General features: G+C 37.4%; 1 protein-coding gene across 7 annotated transcripts in view; it reads left to right on the top strand.

The window, feature by feature from the left end:
• Positions 1–22,465, top strand: part of Ehbp1 (Eps15 homology domain containing protein-binding protein 1) — a 111,791-nt gene that overhangs the window by 20,888 nt on the left and 68,438 nt on the right. For all 7 annotated transcript variants that reach the window (XM_067263927.1, XM_067263926.1, XM_067263925.1 and 4 more), the window contains exons 5-6: positions 11,241–11,422; positions 11,547–11,752. In XM_067263927.1, the coding sequence (XP_067120028.1) occupies positions 11,241–11,422; positions 11,547–11,752 (388 nt within the window). The remainder of the gene's footprint in view (positions 1–11,240; positions 11,423–11,546; positions 11,753–22,465) is intronic.

Here is a 22,465-nt window from a genome sequence, read left to right as displayed (position 1 = left end):
TCACATCTAACAGTTTTTTCTAATATAACATTTTTTTTTTGTCTTTCTGATTGTATCTTTTTTATTCAGACTATATTTAAATTATTATAACAACAATATGACTAATTTACAGGCATATTTATTTCTAATATATAAATCTGTTTTGTCTATTTTTGTAAACCATACTAATAAATCTAATACTCATTAATCTGTGATATGCTAATTGCACAGTGAAAAAAGAAAAGAAAAAATATTTTTTCAAAAAATTAAAATGTTTTGAAGTACTACACTGAAAACTATAAAATACAAGAAATATGATGGTGGTTAGAATTAAATGAACATTACAACTACAGAGTATTTCATAATTACAGGGTCCGTACAGACCTGAATCTTATTCCCTGACTTGGGATTCAAGGAATAAGATTTTTAGCAGAAAAAGTCAGATAATTGCAAATACCACGGAATCCATCTGTCGCTCTTGCTCCTTTTTGATCCGAACACATCTCTTTATATTTGGTTCAGTATAGGGAGTGTATGAAAACTGAGTGACCAAACATAAGCACAACAACTCTTGTCATTTATCTCATAAACTATAAATGATAATCTAATGATTTAAATTTTGTTGGATAGAAGGTTTATGTTCATATTTAAAATGGTGGGTAATGGGGAGGGGGAGTGGGAATGGGGTGTGTGGGTGAGGGGTAGCGATTGTGCATGAACACTGAAAATGGCAACATGGTGTGACATTTGGGCAGTGAAACTTTGGATTGTGAAGAGATAGGATATAGAAATTGGTGTTGATTTATACAGAATAACAGGATCTACAATATTATTTAGCAATAATAACTAATAAAATAGAATTTGTAAAGTTATAAGTCAATAATTGTGTGAGTTGAAGAAAATTTTCATAATGTCAAAGAAATTGCAAAGGAAATATGAACAGAAATGTAAGAAACATATATCATTGGAAAGAAAAATTTAAAAGGTATCAGAAAAGATCAAAGGACTAATGCCTGAATGATGCAGATTGTATATAGAACGTAAGAAAATTGAGTGGCTCAACTCAGATGTGAATATTTCGAGTGCACTGCTGCCTGAACTGATAGATATTGACTTGGAATGTGATATCCACCAAGATTTTATTTGTTTACATCTTATCTTTCCTCTAATAACATAAAGACAGATTCATGCCTTAAACAATTGTGATTGTCTTTCATACACAACCCTCCCAAGTTTTTTGACTTGCTCAATGTTTGGTTAACTTATTGCGGTCAGTTGATGCTGTGGGGGAGACAAGAACAGTCACTCGGCTTAACAATATTGTATACGGGACATTTTGGACCACATGGTGGACCTCATACAATTTACATATTTTTATTCATTATATTTTTCGCTGCTGACCACATACAGTATGTGGAGATAATCCTGCCAATTTTGACAGATTGATGATCTGTGATATGTCTTCTCTCTAAACTGCAGATTTCCATCTTCAGATGGCCCACGGAATTTTGAAAGTGTACAAAATATAGCCATAGAGTTAAAATCATATCTTCAAAAACATTATTGACAATGACCACTTTTCTGCCAATACTCTGCTGCTCCCACAGAAAGGATGGGAAGAAATGTAATGACCTTGAATGGGTCTGTGCTAGATTAAAAATAGCACACGACAAACAAGTTCTTCTGTTTAAATTATTTTGAATTTACAACCTCTTCGCTTTAAGAAAATTTGATTTTATGACATAATGCAAGTTTTTTTCTTATTTAAATAAAATTTATGAATTAATTTAAATTAAATCATGAAATTTGATGTAGAAATGACGTAGCTAATTACGTAAAATTTTTAATTTTTTGTAAGTGAATTTTGAGTGTTTTAATAAAGTGTGTTTTAATAAAAAAATTATATAATTCTATACAAAATGCACTTAAATAGACTTGGCCGAATATTACATAACAGAAAGGGGAAATGCAGAGACATTAATAAGTCAGAGAATAATGTCATAATTGGTCAGGGAATCACAGATGGAATTACCTGTACAGACCCCGTAATTATGTTCTCTATATATTTTCCACAAAAAACAGTTTTACAATTGAATAAGCACAAAAATATAATTACATACTGTTCAGAATATCCTGAGAATTAGAATTGTGTGTGTTCTCCAGCATTTGATGCACATTTCCTCAAGTTCTGTGTACAGAATGTGCAGATGCTACTCACTGCACATTCTATGTGAGGCTGCAAATGACCTCTTTCTGAATTGCTGCTTTCAAAGCTTGGATATCACAAGGTTTTATGGTACATTTGCTCTTTCAGATAGCTCCACAAAAATAGTCCATTGAAGTTGAGTTGAGACTTTTTGCAGGCCATTCAGTGTTTCCTTGTCACTCAATGACTCAGTATGGATAATGATCCTATAGCCATTTCCTCAAACTAAGGAGGTGCCCCCTCTTTCATGAAATGCACTTTGAAATCAAGTTATGCTGACAATGGAGGAAATGTGATTTTCCAGCATGTGCATATACCTTTCTGTATTCATTGTCCAATGGAGGCAGTAAGATCCAACCAGTGTTATTTCGGATGCTACACCAGACTGTAATGCCAGGACAGGATTGCAATTTTTACACACACTAGTCAGGATTGTCATTTGATGGTGCCTAGAAATGATAATTATGTTTGTTCTTTGGAATTAAGCACAAAATTGCTATGGAAAACTTATCATAAGTTTTCCATTGCAATTTTGTGCTTAATTCCAAAGAACAAAAGAGAGAACAAGAAGCAATCAGTACAGTTATGTTCAATTGCAAAGCCTCTCACCTAAAAGACAGCCTTATCTGAGCATAAAATTTTTCTCAAAATGTCTTTGGGATTTTATAACCAGACCAGTTTTCCGATGTTTCTTCAATGCCATCTTGCTTTATATTTATTGTAAAGAAAATAATTACATTATTTGTGAGCTATCTTGTAAATTTATGTATTCTAAAGTTCTAAAGCAAGTATTTTCAAGTATTATGGTATAATTTGGAGAGTTGATTCATAGTGATTAACACCTTGAATACGACCATCTTGTTGATCTGGAAAAAATTAATTTATTTATTATACAATACATTGGAATCCCGGAAACTTGACTCTTGATAACTCAACATTCCATAAAACTTGTCATTTTGTTCAAAAAAGAAATAAAAAAGAAATAAAAAAGTACACACAATCTAATTTCTATAACATAACACTAGAATCAAATTAGTTATTCTTCAGTAGCAACACTTAATACCATTAATTCCATGTGTTAACAAAGAATATTACCCTTTTTTTGAGATGCCACTGCAATGAATGTCACTAAATCAAAAGTAGCCACTGAATAGCCAATATTTAAAATTAAAATTTAACTACAAGTATGAATAGTCACTATTGATATATAGTTAATACGTATATGAATTTGCATGTATAATACCTTTATGAAAATTATGCTGTTTAGACTTGCTATGTTGCTGTACATCAGTTGTGCGTCGTGACATTTGATGACAGGGAAGCTGTTTCTGTAAGAAGCCGCCTTCCAGGGGCAATCAGTTAATTGCATGTCAGTGATGGTCTAGGGTTCATTTGTATTCATTTGTTCGATAAGCCAGTAAAAACTGTAGACTTCTCTAAATGTATTTTAATATCACAATTACATTCTGAATTGCTAGCCACGATATAAGGGCTAAAGTTAAAAATAAATTATAAAAACTTACTCGGTGAAATAAAATGTGCCGTGGATATACATACCCGGTATATTGTTCAATTGTATTAATATACTTTTAAAGGAAACTATAATTAAATGTAGCTTTGTAAAGAAAAATTAACATAAAATATTCTTTACTTTTTAAATTTTAAAACAATCCACTTAGTCAAATAGCTCGATACAAGTGGCTAATGGATGGAATCAGAGACGGTCCAAGTAGGTGTGCAGTGTGTGCATGCCAAATCCCAAGGGTGCCGATACCGGTCAATGTCAAATGCCTCTTTTGTTGCATCACTAGTATATCTCAAAGGACGCAACAGGGTTGTTGTAGATTTTAAACGTTTCTCACCATAGCTGTAAAAATCTAAATATGTTAAACTTTAATACTAAGTAGATTGTCCGTCATTTGTTTTCTAACTAATTCGTTTTAGGACCAGTGTCCACGAAAATTTCCAAAATTTACAACTTTTTAGTCACTCTCATTTAACTGGAAAAATTTCTGTCTTTATTATCTAATATTACGAAGAAATCAGTCCCCACTGTACTCGGCTAGAGATTGGTTGGGTTAAGCTTCTGTTTAAGTAAAATTCTGGCTCTTTCAGCAGGGCTTTATTTATTTCCCCAATTCCCTAATCTGTTAATTATTTAATTACTTCTTAAGTAGAAATAAGTCAAAACCAGTTACTTTGTACATAAACATTTTGGGAAAACAGTGGAAAGACAAATTTTTATGACAATGGATACATAAATCGTAAATTTAGGAAAAATAAATTCTGGAGCTTTTTTTGTATCTTGTGCATTGTCTCATTCATTAAATTTGGTTGTAAATGATGCTGCCAAAGTAACAGTTAATTTTTTAACATTATACAAGAATTGTACACATTTTTTCTGCATCCCCTTACAGATGGGACATACTACAGATGGGATCCCCTTACAGATGGGACAAATCGTAATATCACTGGTTTAACATTAAAATCCGTAAGTAATATAAGACGGGAGAGCAGAATAAACACAGAATAAATATATCAAATATTTTAATGGATTTTTTTAAACTGTCAACTATACAGAACTATCATAAAAACATGCCAGTAAACTCCTATCGGTTGGGTTAAGTTATAAATCTAGTCTACTGATGATTCACATAATCAGGCGAGGGTGGCCGAGGTTAGCTTTCACTAGCTAAACCGTGTGAGGTTGGTGCTCTGTAAAGCGCATGCACCAATGCCTATAATCTGGCTGTTTGGAAGCTGACCCGGTTTTGACATTCCTTCCGCCACTGATATTTGAATATACAATAGCAATCTTATCGTTATTTTTCACATGTAGTATAGAAATTTCTGATAAGATACATAATGCAGTTATAACAAAAAATTAATTTTAATTAATTTAAAGTACATTAAAATGTGAGAATTTATATTTTAGAAAATACAAGGGAAGGTCATTGGAAGGTGGAAGCGGTGCTTCCACCGCTTCCAATGATGGCACGCCACTGCTGTACATTAAGCAAATTTGTTAATTTAGAATAAATTTTTGTCTTTTGTAATACAGTAATTATTTTATGTTAGATTGTACCATAGATTTTCTTTTGCTCTGAATGTGCTAAAGGATTTTTAATATATTAATATGTAGCAATGTATTATGAGTTATGAATAATCCATCCTAGAGTCTGCAAAACTTGTCATTTTCAGTAATTCATCAATCAAATTCTCAGTCTACATTAAGTCCAGTTTACAGGACTCTACTGTACTTTTAAAAATGAAAAGAAATGAAATAGATTACCAGTATACGAGACAATGTTTTATAAATATAAATATTTTATAAATTTTAATAATTGTCATTCAAAATTTAAGAAATATAAACAGAAACTTAGCCAACTTCTGGTAATGAAGTTATTGCTACAAACTTCCACTTAGACAACTAGTACAAGGAAACTTGTTTATGCCCCAAAAGAGTGCTATCAAATCATCAGATATTTGTAGAATGGAGAAGTAAGTGAATGTTTATTAGAGGGCGAAATGCAGAATTCTTAGAAGTGAATTTTAATTGTTGTTTCTGGGCATTGAAATTATATAAACAATCAGATTAATAACATTGTAAATAAATATATTTTTTTTTCAAAATGTCTTACAATTTTTAAAAATGCACAGATCTTCAAAGAAAATATGTTTCTTGTTAAAATATACTGTTTAAATGACAAAATACTTTTTATGAGAAAGTATAGATGTTAAGAAATTCAAGAAGCGTGGCTAATATTTCTACAAATTAAGTAGTTTATTCTTGAGCTTGACATTGTGATGCTGTTTCTGCAGTCCTTGACAAAGCCATTCTTATTTGATGTTGCTCAAGTTGGACTTCGTGGTCTTCAGGAGTCTCGATTGTTCTTGTTCATTTAGATCTAGAATTTACCTGACTAATTTTACACTTTCCCCTAGACAAGCTTTTTTGTTCAAAAACAAAAAAAAAATGTTTTTTTAATTTAATGTTAATAAAACAAAGATGAATTGTACATACATTAGTTAGTTGAGCGATAACACTTTCTAAATAACAAGCTTGTTAGATTATTACTTCTGATTGGATAGTAGAACATCACTATGAAAAGATTTTAAATTTGTTATAGAAGTGATATGATGTGATTATCTTATTTTAAAGTTTAAATTTTAAATTTAATGAAGTAAGTTTAAGATATGCTATTTGCCAAAATATTGAAAAATGCAACTTATGGGAAACTCGCTCATCAAGCATGAACTAAATGAGGTCACTAATGTCACTGCAATGTAAGTGTGATCACTGATCTAAAATCAATAAAACATTTATTCTATAGCTAATATTTTTGCAAAATAAGTAGCCTATACTTTCCGTCAGAACATAAAATGAATACAGTGGTGCCTCGTATAACGTACGCCTCAAACAACGGACTTTCTGTTTGGCCGTTACGTGACTCGAGCAACAGACTGGCTGCAAACAACGGACTTTCTGGCATAATTGGTGACTGCTCCATGGGTGTGTTCTTTAATAGCGGTCACTCTGCGTCTCAACTACTACGGGAGTGCTGCTTTGTTGTTTGTAGCTGTTTGTAGTTTGTTGCTGTTTGCTGTTGTTTGTAGGCATTTAGGAACGATGCGTTTGTGCGTGCTGTTTGTAGGCATTTAGGAACGATGGTAAAAGAAAGAAAGATGGCAGCACTCGCACTATCGATAGTATCGTGATGGAGGAATCTATAATTCTAAAATATGAGCTTTTAAAGGCAAAAGAAGGGTCCCAATTGTAAAATTTAACCATAAAATGGATTATTTGTTGAAAGAGCATTCAAAATAGCCACAAAAAAGTTAGAATACCAGCTACCATTCGAAAAAAATTCATAAAGACACATCACCGCATGCACTAACTTGCGCTTTCACAATTTCTAAATTTTCATTCATAAAACCACATAATAGAAATGAAACTATCTGAGTCATGGAGGACGCCATGTTGCTTTCCACCGTAAACTACTGCTACGAGCGGCCGTTTTGCTGTTCGACGGCGCGCACTCCGACCGGAATTTAGGAATGCGTTCTGCAGGAATTTTTAAATGGATGTCACTCACGCAGAGTTACGCGGAGGAATAAAAGAACGCACCCCATGTTTATTTTTTTATGATACGGTACGGTTATTTTATGCTGCGGAACGAATTAGATGTTTTAACATGTATTTCTATGGGAAAATGCATTTCGTATAACAGACGTTTCACTTAACAGACATGCACCTGGAATGGATTAAGTATGTTATATGAGGCACCACTGTATAACCAAAATTTCATCTGGATTGGACAAAAATTGCAGGAGTTATAAGGAATTCACGCACACATCGACTTCTATATTAGTATGAAGTTAAGACTATTTACAAAAATTTTTACATTTTCGAGTCTATCTTTTAATCCTTTATTCTACTCCAGAAGTAACAGTCACTATGGTTAAAGAACGAACTTCTTTTTCAAAGGTAAAAATAGGTAAAAATTCACAAAGTAAAAACGATCCAGTGTCAGCCTTTTATTAGAGGTTCTCTAATAAAAGGCTGACACTGGATCTAGCTCTGGTGGTAGATAGTACAAATTATACTATATGCAAATTAATGTGAAAAACTCGTAGCTACCACCAGAGGGCTTGAAGCAGTTAAATTGGAAAAGGATAATATGGTGAGAAGAATTCTTTGTATTTTAGTGAAAGGTGTCAGAACCTCTAATAAAAGGCTGACACTGGATCGTTTTTACTTTGTGAATTTTTACCTATTTTTACCTTTGAAAAAGAAGTTCGTTCTTTAACCATAGTGACTGTTACTTCTGGAGTAGAATAAAGGATTAAAAGATAGACTCGAAAATGTAAAAATTTTTGTAAATAGTCTTAACTTCATATTTAGAAGAAATGATATCCTGAGTTAACATTGAAAATTGTTCTATATTAGTAATAGAAAAGATATGCAAATGTAAAAAATTAGCATTCTACTTTCCTGGCTGTTATAACAGAGGGAAATTATGGCAATCAGTGAAAAAATTACCCCTGAGATTTTTATGTTTTTGGACTTGGGACTTTGAAATGTCAACAAATGCAAAATTGTTGAGATTTTTTCTGTGTATATAGATGTTTTTGTGTGGGGGAACATAATTTTGTTTATTCACTTTGAAGCTTAATAACTCATTCCTTTTGTTGAAAATTTCTGAAATTTTACAGGGAGATTTCTGTATTAGGGAGATCAATGCTATTAATTTTGATGGTTAAAAGTCAAGGGAGTGGGGGAGAGATAGAGGGGTCATGTGTCATATTTTGAATGGGGTCAGACTTAACGAAGGTTTTACTTGTTAGCATTTACAATTTTTTATGAAACTTATCTCTACCCTCAAAATTAATTGTAATTATTATAAAATTGTCATTTTATAATAATTAATAATATAAAAAGTTTTTTAAAGTAAAATTTCATAACAAATGCTGCTATACACAAGTTTAACTTTTAAAATCAAAACCATTCACACTTTTCCAGCAAATGGGTTTAATGAACAAATATATTAACATTTTCAGTTTATTTAAAAATTTTATAAGTAACATCATTGAATGTTTGAAACATTTTAATTTGGAATTTCAGAATTTTGTAGTTTAAAACCTGAGACAGGTTTATAAATAAACCAAAAACATTTGTATATTTGTTCATTAAACCCACTTGCTGGAAAAGTGTGAATGGTTTTGATTTTGCATTATCTGTACAGCTTTCATTTTGAATTTGAATTTTTTTTGCTGGGAAAGTTATGCAACCCATTGCTGGATATTTTAAAAAGTTATTGCAGCTATTATTAAATTAAATTGAATTGAAAGCAAAGCCAGCGGCAAATAGGTTAAAATTATCAAAATTTATTTTCTGTGATATTTATATCTACATTGCTGGCCATCGAAAATGCAACACCCTGAAGGAAGCATCCAAATCAAGTAAAATTTGCACCGTGAATTTGCGGCGATGAGATATGCAAATGATTAGCATTTCAGCACAGATGCACATCACAGGTACCTGTTGTGCCACCTGCAAGCACTATATAAAGGGAGAATAAAAGGCTGTTTTGAAGTAATGGAATTGTTCTTTCATATGTTTTTTTGGTGTAAGCAGCTTCAGTATGCCACGCAAAAGAAAACGAGCGCCTTTCGAGCATGTTTCTGAGTTTGACCGAGGAAGAATAGTTGCCTATAGGGATTGCGGATTATCCTTCAGAGAAATCGCCAATCGTGTCGGACGTAACCAAGCAACTGTGATGCGAATCTGTAACCGCTGGATGCAGAAGGGAACGATGGACTGACAGGACCGATTGCACCCACCTCATTGCACCAATGCATGTGATGACAGGCATATCGTGCACATGGCAGTGATGGATCGCTGTTCCACATCACCATATCACAACTAATTCGGTCTGTTGCGCAACAATCAGTGTCCACGCGTACCATTCGACGTCGTTTGCAGCAGAGTGGAATGTCCGCAAGGCGTCCATTGCTGCGTTTACTGTTGAGTCAAAACCACAGGTGTTTGCACTGGCAATGGTGCGATGGACATGGACAACCGAATGGAACGACATTGTTTTTACTGGCGAATCCCGCTTCTGCCTGCAACACCACGATGGTCGGATTAGAGTCTGGAGACACCGTGGTGAGAGACTGCTGAACTGTTGCCTTATGCATCGCCATACTGGTCCTAGACCCGGTATTATGGTTTGGGGTGGTATTGGATTCCACTCCCGCACCCCCCTAGAATGCATTGCCGGTACACTGACCAGCTAGCGCTATATCTCTGAGGTGTTGGAGCCTGTTGTCCTCCCATACCTTCAGAGCTTGCCAACAGCCACATTCCAACAGGATAATGCGTGACCACATGTGGCATGCATTGCTCAAGACTACTTCTTTGGCCATCAGATTGCATTGCTGCCTTGGCCTCCTTGTTCTCCCAATCTCTCGCCTATAGAAAATGTCTGGTCGATGATTGCAGAACGACTGGCCTGGGATACATCACCCGCTGCTACATCAGATCAACTTTGGCAATATGTGGAAGCAGCATGGAATGCTATACCCCAACAACATATCCAAAGCCTCTTTGACTCAATGCCGAGGCGTGTAGCAGTGGTTATAGCCAGCAATGGCGGCAACACTCCATACTGATTCCATCATCTTCCTCACTTCACAAGAGACTGTATTTTCAATCATTTGATCTCTGTACAACGTGTTATCTCCCAAATAAATTTGGGTTGTGATATCTCTGGTCCTTCTTGGTGTTGCATTTTGGATGGCCAGCAGTGTATTATCAGAAGCTATATAAAATATAGCACTAGATAAAAGTGAGGCTTTAAATCTATGTATAGATATTTTTTATTTGAATAATTATCAAATTATAACAAATATATTGAATACTTTGAGTTATAGTTTGTTTGTGTTAAAGCATATAGTTAGGTTATTTATGGATTATTTCAAAACTACATTTAATTTAATTTAATATAACTTTAAACTAATTAAATTTCATAGAAAATAGAAGATGCTACTGTTTCATAAGAAATGAATGATTTGGATCAATTTAAATTAATTTTAATTGCTAATTTTTTTTATTAGATGACTCTTGTACCTTTAATGCAATATTTCATAATAATTTAATGTAGTTTTTTTGAAATAATTCATAAATAATTTGTTTAGTTTAACATATCAGATTATGGATTTTTTCAATTAGATATTTTACTGCATTGTTTGTTTATTTTATAATTATATATAATAAAATTTATTTTCTTACTTAAAGATGATAAAATGTAACTTTCTAGTATGACAAATTTTGTCTGACTAAAAGAAAAAGAAATATTTTTAGACTCCATATGGAATGTTTGGAAAATTTTTATTTTTCTTTGTAATATTAAATTGCATTATATTTTTCTGTTAAGTTTTTATCTGAAGATGAATAGTAATATTAAATTATAATGTTATAATTATATTTCTCAATTTATTTTGTAAACACAATTTTTTTTCTAAGAAACATCTTTTTATCTGTTTTTTGTAGATTTCAACGACAGGAAAACGGCGTCAAGTAGCTACAGCTAATATAAATATGAAACAGTATGCAAGTATGATACCATTTCAAACGGAGTTAAAAATAGATTTCAAACTTTTATCAAAAAAAGTATCTTCTGCCTATTTAAATCTTAAATTATCTTGTGTATTTCTTCGAGAAGGAAAAGCAACGTAAGTATTGATATTTTAAAAATTTGAACGATACGTTCAAATTTTTAAAATATCAATAGTATTTGTTTTATAACAAAACTAAAATGATGATGAATTGCTTCTATAAAACTTTTTGTTGATGCAGTGATGAAGATATGCAAAGTATAGCCAGTCTAATAAGTATTCAGCTCCCATTAGATCAAGATATTGGAAATCTTGATGACTTTGATGATGAACCAGAATTAAATAGGGCTGAAACTACTGCAAAAATTTCAGATTTAGCTGCAAAGTTTGGTTTGTTAGCTACTGGTCAAGATGAAAATCAGGTTGTGGAAAATTCTAAGCAGAAAGGTAGTTTTTAAATTACTACTTTTTGAAAGTTTATAGTAGTTTTAATTAAATTAAATAGAATTAATTTTCAACTAAAATATTTATTTGAAAAGAGAAGACAAATTTAAGTTACGTATTAAGTAAATTAAAAGTACATCTACTAATGTAATTCTGCAGTTTACTGTGTTACATGGATTGATAAAAATTGAACTGATGTAATTCCATAGCAGAAATATATTTGTATTAAAAATAGATTAAGAAGATAGATTAAAAATTAACCAGAAGACTTAACATTTATGCATAAATTATATATTACATTCATTACTTACAAGAATTTAACACAGAGAAGACCTCATGCATCTACTTTTGCCAAAGGTGTGGTTTGCACTTGGATCCTGAAATTCACCTAAATGGGGTTAAAATCTTAATGGTCAATGAGGCTAAGTTTTTGGTGTTGTGTTTGACCAAAAATTGACTTTCTTGCCACACTTGCACAATTTAAAGAGTAGATGTTTAAAGTCTCTAAACCTTTTAAAGGTACTATGCTGCTTATCCTGAGGAGCAGACAAATGTTGTATGCTCAGGATATATAGAGCCCTTGTTTGCTCTAAGCTGGATTATGGATGCATTGTTTATGGCTCTGCGTGAGAATCTACTCTTCAGATGCTGGATCCAGTCCACCATCAAGCATTGCATTTGTGCACTGGTGCTTTTCCTACTTCTCCTGTTCAAAGCCTGTATGTAGATGCTTATGAGCCTCCACTATCCCTCGGGAGAGAACAGTTATCTCTTTTTTATTATATTAAACAGAAATCTCAGACTAAAGTTTCAGTTAATTCTGCAGTATCAGATACTCAGCTGAGAAGATTATTTGCAGTTCACCTGTCTAGTGTCCCTACATTTGACATAAGAATGGAGAATGTAAAGCAGCATGATTGACCTGGACTTAGGCTTTCACAGGCTGAGGTTGATAGTATATCACCTTAGTCAACTCCTGTGATAGAAGTAGACTTTAGCTTAAAGCAGTTTTTTAAGGAATCCACTCCAGATTATGTCTATAGACAGCACTTTGCAGAAATTCAACACCGTGACAGGAATTTAATTCCTAGTTACACTGGTGGATCTAAATCGGATGACTACGTTGGCTCAGCCTTTGTTTGCCAGGATGAAATCATGGCAGAATAAATAGCACCGAATTCTTCTATCTTTACTGTAGAGCTATCCACCTAGCCTTAAAGTATGTATATAGAAAAGGTCATTGTTGCTGTGTGATTTACACTGACTCAGTTAGTGCACTTCACGCTTTGATTTTGTGTGAACCTAGTTCTCACTCTACAGTGATTAAAATTTGGAAACTAATTTGTCATCTTTTTACGAGTAATTTCTCTCTAAAATTTTGTTGGGTCCCAGGCCATGTAGGTATAAGCTGATGCAGTTGCAAAGTCAACAAGTCTTTCACAGCATGCAATGCCTATTGAAGGAGGCGACTTGAAGCTAGTCATTAAGAAACGACTAGCAGAGAGATGGCAAAACATGTGGAATGCACAAGTCCACAATAAACTACATGAGATCAAACCTTTAATAGAAAATTGGACACGTAATGAAGTGTATAATAGGAGATCGGAAGTAATCCTTACCCATCTGAGGATTGGACATACTCAGCTGACTCATGAATATCTTTTGAAAGGTGATGACCAGCCAGTATGCCAGTATTGTAACTGTACTGTAAGTGTTAAACACATACTGTGCAATTGCATTGCTTTTGAGAGGAGGTGTAGACTGCATTTTGGAAACACAAGTCTGACAGATGTTTTGAGCCATAGGCCAAATCTTGATAAGCTACTGGACTTTCTGAAAGTGTGTAATATATATAAAGAGATTTAATTATTTATTTAGTATTTACTTTTACTGTTCTTTTGTTTATTTGTACTGTTTTATATGTGTATTGTTGTTTTTTTTTGTTGTTGTTAATTTATATTATATATTTATTAAAAATTTTCATCATTTGACATGGCGCAGCTTAGCCTATATGGCTCTTGTGCCAAAAAACCTAAACCAACCAACCAACCAACCAACAAACCAACTTACAAGAATAAAATAACAACAGCATAATATACAAACAAACAATTATAAAATAACTTTCATTGTTTGTTCTTAGAAACTTTGAATTAAATTGATAGGAAGTATAAATTCTTTCTTAAATAATTTATTTATAATTTTTTTTTATGTCAAATATTCTGAAATATCAAATTAATCATATTTTTATGGCAGTAAAATTTTGATACAAATGTATACATTTGATTATTTATATCTTTGGATTTAATAATTGGGCATAAATTTAAAACTAAATGTAATAATACATTAAATATTGTTGACTAATAATATAAATTCTCTATATTATTAATGTAAAAAATTTTATATAAATATTTAAAAACTTATACTTTACTTCTCTATATTTGTTGTACAATAACCTCACATCATTATATCACAACTTGTTATATTATTCATTGAAATATATTGCACTTATTTTTGCCTTCCAAATATAAAAGCACTTCAGCAAACAATTTTTAAAAAATCAGGTGTTATTGAATTTTTACTGAAAAAGAAATGTTACTTTATTCCAATTAATGACTTTTAAACTATCATTGTATGAAATACAACTTGCAAAATTTAAGTCAGCATGTAGCTTGAAAATAGACAAAACAGATGGATAGATACATCAGTTATATCACAGCATCTGATATATTGCTCATTTGGTTTGTATCCTGACAATTGCAATATAACAAGGGGGTTACTGTATTTATCAGTGTATAAATAATCAAAATTATTTGTTTATATTAAAATTTTATTTGTATAAAAATTAATTTGAAAGTTTAGTATCCAATTAATGGAATTGAAGTTTATCATTTTAAAATGTATCAAATTTCTAAATGTACAGAATACAAGTTGCTTCAACAGTAAAGAGAAGTAAATATCTCGAAGCACTAACAGTTCAAATGTAAACATTTTAGCTTCCTATTTAATTGTCATCTGTATATTTTTAATTACAGGTATATTATTGCTTTCACTGATTATCTTTTTGCAGATAATTTTTTTAATATTGCATATTGTTTTAACCATTTACTATTATAAAATTTTAGTTATCACTTTTTTACACACATACTTTAACACTTTTTTTATCGTGCACTAGCCATTCACATAATTTAAAACATTAGTCGATTGTATTCAATAAGTATTTCACACTACAAGAACATTTATACTATATTTTTGTGAAATGACCAGCATGCCAGTCTATCTGAGAAGACCATGAAATCAGATATTTTCATATGGTAAAAATTGGCATGCCATTTTATCCCAGGGAATGCCGGCATGCCAGTTTAAGTGAGGTTATAGATCCCTCTCTAGAGGGCACGTTAAAAAAACAAATGAGTTACATGATGTAAAAACCAATGAGTTTTTATTCTGAAACTGTGAAACTGTTAGCATTACATCAAAAACTATGATTATATGTTTAATTTCTTCATTTTGTCTTCTTTCTAACCACATAAAATACTCTTGGAATTCTGAAAGTGCTTTTTATGTGTATTTTATTGTTATTTGATTCAAAAATGCAAAAAAAATGTATTAAATTTAAGGAACTGACTGTAAATTATCTCAGCTTACACCAATTAACATCATCTGCTTTGTGTGAAATTTGAGAGGAAGGTGTTATTTTTAAGGTCTGGGTAGATGGTCAGTGTAGCTCACACTGTCACTACTACTATCACATACTCTACTACTGTCACTACTACTTCACTACTACTACACTACGTCACTACTACTATCACTACTACTACTACTACTGTCACTACTACTATCACTACTACTACTACTACTGTCACTACTACTATCACTACTACTACTACTACTGTCACTACTACTATCACTACTACTATCACCAATAAGTTGTTAATTGTCTTATTGTCTTTCTTTCTTAGTGTGTGTTCATCTGGAGATTCCAGCCACTGAGGCTATTTTCTCCGAGGTACTGCTGCCTGGTGGTTAGAGGAAGCGGCCCGTTTGCCTTATGTATTCTTCCAAGGCTGCAATATGTTGTTTTGCCAGTATGTTGGCCGACGGCCAGTAGATCGGGGTTAACGTCCGAGTGAGATCCGGATTCACAGATATAGTCTTACAGAGGGTTCGTCTGGGTCCGTCATAGCTTGGGCAGTGCAGCCAATAGTCGAGGGATTTTCTTCTGCTCCGCACTTCGGGCATGCCGGCGAGTCACTAAGCTGGCAGGAGTACAGGAAGGTCTTTAGTGGGGCCGTGTCCGTGCGGAGACGGGCTAAAAGCGTTTCCATGTAGTGAGAGGAGGCATGGTGGTAAGGCCACTTCGAAAACGGGCGGAGGTGGTCACGCCCTTTCCTTCATAGGGCTGGTGTCCATACGTCTGTGAGATTCCGTATTGTGGTGTGACGAATGGTCCGGGTAATGTCGGCCGGTTGTAAAGGACTCCTTATTGTTCCGATTGGGATGCCAGTGCATGCAGCCTTGTCTGCCTCTTCGTTTACTGGGATTCCCGCGTGGCCCGGGGTCCATACAATCGTGAGTGGATTCGGGAAGGATGCAATCATTCCTGCCAGGTCTATGATTAGCGGTTGGGAGGAGTAAGTCGCCATCGCCATTGCTTGGAGCACAGAGCAGCTGTCCGAGAGGAGAACGGTCGATCGTTGTGAGGCTTTACAAAGGTGGAGAGCCCTCTGGATTGCTAGGGCCTCTGCACTGAAAACGCTGCAGCCGTCATCTATTTGCCACGTCTCCTTGATACCCCGGGTCGGGATAGCCACCCCGGCCGTTGTCTTAACAGGCGTTTTAGACCCGTCAGCTCCGATGAGTTTCAGTCTTCCCAGTGGGTGATGACTTCTTCTTGAAAGCAGGCGTTGATGATTGCTGGTAGGCTGGGCGTCGCTGTCGAGAAAGTGTTTAGATAAATGAGCGAGTGCGGCCCTGTAGCGTATGGAGGGGAGTGATTTTGGCGATAAACCTACGATAAAGGTAGGCCAGTCTGTTGAGCGAGGGAGAGGACCCTTATAATGTATGGCTCCTGATATGGCCGCCAATGGTAGTAGGCCAAGCTGTCAGCCGTCTTGTAGAGCAGGCTATACGGGCCGCGTGCGAGGTGAGTGGCGACGTGAGACATGGCCCGCATGCGTAGCCTAGTCTTATAGGGAATATACCCTGTTTCAGCATACAGGGACAGATTGGGGGTTGTCAATGGGACCCCAGTGCCGTACGGAGGGCTGCGTGGAGTGTCCTCTCGATGTGGTCTAGTATGCTGGGAGGGGCGCCCGCTAAGAGTGGCGCACCAAACTCGGCCATTGGGCTCAGGGTCATGTAGCATAGCCTGAGAAGGTCTCCTGTCCGGGCTCCGTTTCATCGAGATGCAAAGTATTTTAGATACGCGCCTGCCTATGCTAACTTTGTCTTTAAGTAGATCTCGTGGGCCGTCCAAGTCAGAGAGTGTGTGAAGTGCAGACCTAAGATGCGGAGGGAGCTCTTCTGTGGAATTTGCCCCGTTTGAAGGCACAGCGAGACAGGCGGCCGGCAGTGTTTCGGCGAGCAGTCCAGTATTGCGATAGCGTTAGGCTCCAGGCGGAGGCCCACTGCTCCAGGTGTACTAAAGCCCTTTGGGTGCGAGCAATGGCCTGTGTGTGTTGCGTGCTTGAGGCGATGATGAAGATGTCGTCCACGTATACTATTGCCGTGATGTTGTCTGGGAGCGCTTCCCATAGGTCGCTCATGTAGCATGTGAACAGAAAGGGTGCCAGAATGCTGCCCTGTGGGACCTCGTGGAGGAAGGGGTGGGGTGCAGATGTGGTGCCACGCCAGCAGACCTGGAAAGTACGCTGTAGGAGAAAGGAGTGTAGCCACTGGAGCGAGCGGCCTCCGATGCCGATATTTGACAGCTTCGCCAGTAGGCCATTCTGATTCACCGACTCATAAGCGCCTTCCAGGTCTAAGGCGACTAAGATTGTCCAATGTCTTCTCGCTCTGGCGATAGTGATGTGGTGATGAATTGCTATCAGCGTCTCCTCGACTCCTCTGTATGGGAGGAAGCTGAAGTGGTTAGGGTGTATGATGTTACCGTTTGTGAGCTGTGTGAGGAGCCTCTGTAGTAAGAGCCGCTCAAAGGTTTTGGCGACCTGCGATGTTAACGAAATGGGGCAATATGACGAGCAGCTTGTCGTTGGGCGGTGGGGTTTGGCTATCGGAATCACGGTGGCCTTCTTCCAATCACTGGGGCACATCCCGGTTTGCTAAATCTCATTAAATTGATGTAGGAGATGGTGAACGCCTTCGGAGGGGAGGTGTTTCAGGGCCTGGGCCCGTATCCCGTCCGGTCCCGGCGTATTTGTGCGGAGATGTCTCAGTGCCCGCTGTAATTCTGCTATACGGAACGGGTGGTCTGTCGTCCTGCAGTTCGCTTGGCTCGCCTTTGGGAGTGGAGTGTAGGCCCCAGCGGGTCGTGGCCGGCCGAAATGATTGGCGAGGTCCTCTGCCTGGTGGGTCGGATTTGTCAAGACCTGCGGATTGTTGAGAATAAAGTGGGAGTCAGTCAGGCCGAGCGGTGTGCGCAGACATTGGAAAATCTTGTAGAGGGCATTCTGAGTGGAGGGGGCGGCACAGACTCTCCCCCACCACTCTCGGCGGGCCTGGCGGACCGTGTGGCGTAAGATGGCGCCGAGCTTCTTGTACGTTGCCTACCACCGGAGGGACACCTGCTGCCATGCTTTCTGAAAGGCTCTTCGTTTCTTTGCTCGTAGCTGGCGACAGTATTGAGTCCACCACAGAGGGAACGTGGGCAGGCTTGCTTGCCGGGTAACCGTATGGGTTTTCTCCGCCGCTCGGATCTGATGGATTAAATCCTGGTAGTTCTGGGGGTTTTGGTGGTTTGACCAGTTTTGGCGAAGATAATCAGTGTACTGACGCCAGTCTGTGCTGTGGAGTAGCCTGTTCGGGCTGGGTGGACCTGGGGCGCCTGGAGGTAGCACCGCCAGAAGGATCGGTGCGTGATCGCTCGTGAGGGTGTCGGTCTGAGGGGACCAAGTGGCTGATCCCATCAAGTTTGGGGTGCTGAATGTGATGTCGATCGCGGACGCCCCGTCCTGTCTGAAGTGCGTTGGGGCGCCTGTGTTCCAATAGCTTAGATCTGCTGTTTGGAACCACGAAAACAAGATGCGCCCCGCCGTATTCAGGAAGCGGAATTCATCGTCCCAGTAAGGGTGATGGGTGTTCCAATCGCCTCCAAGGATTCGGGGGTGGTGTTGGTTGCTGATTAACTTGTTTAGTAGCGTCATCTGGAGGCGGTTCGGTGGTGCATATATGTTGACCAATGAGATGGGAGTGTCTGTGACATAGATATACATTCCAAATACTCCATGTCTTGGTCTGTTGAGTGGGCCGCCCGTTGGCAAGCTGGCCAGCGGTTTGCCACCGCTGTTAGTAGGCCTCCGCCCCGTATAGTCTGCCGGTCGAGCCGAAATAGTGTGTAGTCAGGTAACGTTATATGCGTCTCCGGGGTCAGCCAAGTTTCCTGTAACATGATCACGTCAGCTGAGCGCCGCCAGTCTGCGGCTAGTAGGAGTTCCTTTTTTGCTCTGAGCCCCCGTACGTTCCATTGAGCAATGCGGAGTATGTTTGGGCCTGCATTTTTGTTAGGCATGTTGGGTACTATTAGTGGACGGCCGTCGTCTTAACTTGACTACTACTGCTGAGGTGAGGGAGCGAGGGTCGGTAGGGTTTGCTTCTGCTGAGTACAGTTCAGGACGGCAGTCCATGTCCGAGTTAGGGCCGTCGGTTTCCGAGGCTGTCTGTTCCGGTGGTGGCCGCGTATGTGATTTCCATGTCTTTTTGCTCGTAGGTTTTGTGGTCGGCTGGTCCACTGGGCTGGACTGGCGTTTGGGCGGTTGAGGCACCAGCATTTGTTCCTCGGAGTCCGCCTGGGTGGGCCTGGACTGGTGTTGATCAAGACTCTGGCGTAGCTGGCGTATGTCTGCCTGAGAGCCGCAATTGCGGTCTCCAAAAATGTGACTCGATCAGCGAGGGCTTGGAGGGGAGGCAAGCCACTGTGCGATGTTGGAGTTGAGACCTGTGTCGAGCTGGTCAGCGGTCGCGAATTCTTCAATGAGGACTTGGCCCCTGTGGTCACGACCGCCTGGGCGTATGTTTGTGGGGAGGGTCTGTGGGAGAGTTTCGCTTCTGCATACGAGCATCGCTGGAGCGTGCTGGCCTTTAGTAGGCGCGCCTCTTTCTGGTACCCTGGGCAGTTTGGGGAGTCCACCTGATGTTCTCCCCCGCATCGGACGCACCCCCGGCTCGCGGAGGAACAGCCGTCCTCCTCATGGTCCTCCCCACAGCGGATACACCGACGGCGCCCTCGGCACATTGCCGGCGAGTGACCGAAGGCAATACAGCGAGTGCACAATCGCTGACGGGGGATGAAGCGGTCACACAGGAACTGTTGGAAAAAAATCGTGACGTGGTGGATTTGGCCCGCTCCGGCCACCGAGAAATAGACCGTTGAGCTATGTTCGATCGTACCCGCGTTTTGGTGGGTGAACCGTCGGACTTCTAGGATCTGGAGATGCTGGGCCGTCAGGTTATCGGCCACTTCCTGTGCGGTGATGGATACGTCCACCCCACGGAGCAGGTATCCCGTCTGTGCGCAATCGGGTGAAAGCCGGCCGCGTAGTTTGTGGCCGCGAGGGATGTTATGCGTAGTGCCTCTTCGGTCGTCCGATCGTTGCTGGTTTTGAGGATTATGAATCCCCCGCGTGAATAATGCACATCCTGTATGAGGTCCGGAGACTGGAAGTGTTGTTGCAGGGCGCGGTATAAACGCTGCCGGTTGGAGTCTTGGTAGGGGCGACTCGCCCTCTAAGAAAACCGTGAACACATGGTTCAGGGGGAGACCCTGTTTACTTCGCCGGAGTTTCTCCTCCACAATCGGTATAACCACCCTCATGCCGTCTGGGCGCCCTGGCGGAGCCGCAGCCGTCCGCCAAGGCGAAGTGTCGCCTTGTTCCAGGGCGTGAGCCACTATTAGTGCTGTTTACGGGTGGTCCGGTGAGCGACCGTCCGGGCCCCGCGCGGATAGAACAACAAGAACGGACCGACCTGAGAAAGATGATGGGATGTCACTACCTTTTTCTCATTCCCCTCTGGCAGGTTTTCTTATCAAATAGTCTTCGGCCGAACGCCGGACTTTGCTTTATGAACTTTACCACCGTAACAGGTATCGCACGCCTTCCACTTAGCTAGATGGCGCTCCAATCAAGAAAATCACACCACCTACTATTTTTTCAGAAAAATTATTGTCTTGTAAATGCTTCCTGATTTTAAGTCAAATTACAGTGTTATTTTATTGTACTTGGAAGAATGTTTTCTTTACTGTTTAATTAACAATTAGTTTCGTTAGATCTGATTAATTTTATGTTTTAGTCACAGTTTAACAGGCATGTCAGTAACCCCAGGGTTTCTGGCATGCTGATCTCCCCTGTTTATATGCAGCATGCCAATCATGCCATGAAAATACGGTATAATATTGAATAAAAATTTGGTAAATAATTTGAATTTCAATAATCAATCTATAATGATTTTTTTTAATATTTATAATGGTTTGGTATCAATATAATAATATACACAAAAGTAGAAAATGTATTGTCATGGTTTAGTTCAGTATATAAAGACACTAAACACACCTTACACGCTTTCGTTTTAATTAAATTTAATTGCTGGAAATGTTTTCAGCCTGATCGATAAGCCTTTGTCAGGTTTTTAAATAAAAATTCTATTTTTGGAATAAAGTATTCTTTAAGGTAAATTACATTTTTTAAATTATAATGGGTTACTTGATTATATAATGTAACAAATAAAATACATTTAAATATAAAATTAAAATAAAATAGAATACAATTAAGAGTAAAAGTAAAGTAAACAATAAAGAAACAAAAACAAACAAAGTAAACTGATGGGCTATGACAATGCCATGGTTTTTTTACAATGTACCACATTTTTGTTGCTCCCCTTTTTTTAGGGGTTATTAAATAATGATTGCCATGCATAAATAACGATTGTCACACTGTCTCAGCTATTAATACATTGTTCTCTTAATTAATGTTGATTTAAAAATTTCTAATATCTCTGATGTTTATAATTTTTGTTTATTGTAGATCCATTTTTTTTAGTTGGGCACCACTGAAGTTCCAGCTTTGACTATTATTGATGGTTTAGTTTAATGATTCCAAACCTTTTTGTCTCATGACTATCTTGAAGGCTTGCTTAGTTCTGTGTCCCTCATTCAGATAATTATATTTCTCTGAACAGTAATCCAATAAAGGATTGCATTGTGAATTTGGAAGTGATAATTAGAACAAGATAATGGAACTGAAAACATTTATCATAATATCAATAAATATAATTTTTTTTTTCTTGAGGAAATTCCTATAAAAAGATCATAATTTGATAGAACATAAAACAAAAGTTAGAAAACCAAAAAAGTAATAATTATAAACTAAGAAAAAATTTCACATATTTCATAAGTTTATAAAAAATATTAGAAGTTATTAAAATAACTTTAAAACAGATAAATGTTTAAAAATATAAAAGTTTTAGTTTAAGATTTTAAGATCTTGATGAGAAGAAGCAAGTTTTTGTATATTTGGCTGGAAATTTATAAAAAATATTTGAAGA

The sequence above is a fragment of the Centruroides vittatus genome, unplaced genomic scaffold, assembly GCF_030686945.1.
Source record: "Centruroides vittatus isolate TY-2023 unplaced genomic scaffold, ASM3068694v2 contig_18, whole genome shotgun sequence".
In the NCBI taxonomy this organism is placed as follows: domain Eukaryota; kingdom Metazoa; phylum Arthropoda; class Arachnida; order Scorpiones; family Buthidae; genus Centruroides; species Centruroides vittatus.
Note: the sequence above shows the minus strand (reverse complement) of the source record. Positions and strands in the feature narration are given on the sequence as shown.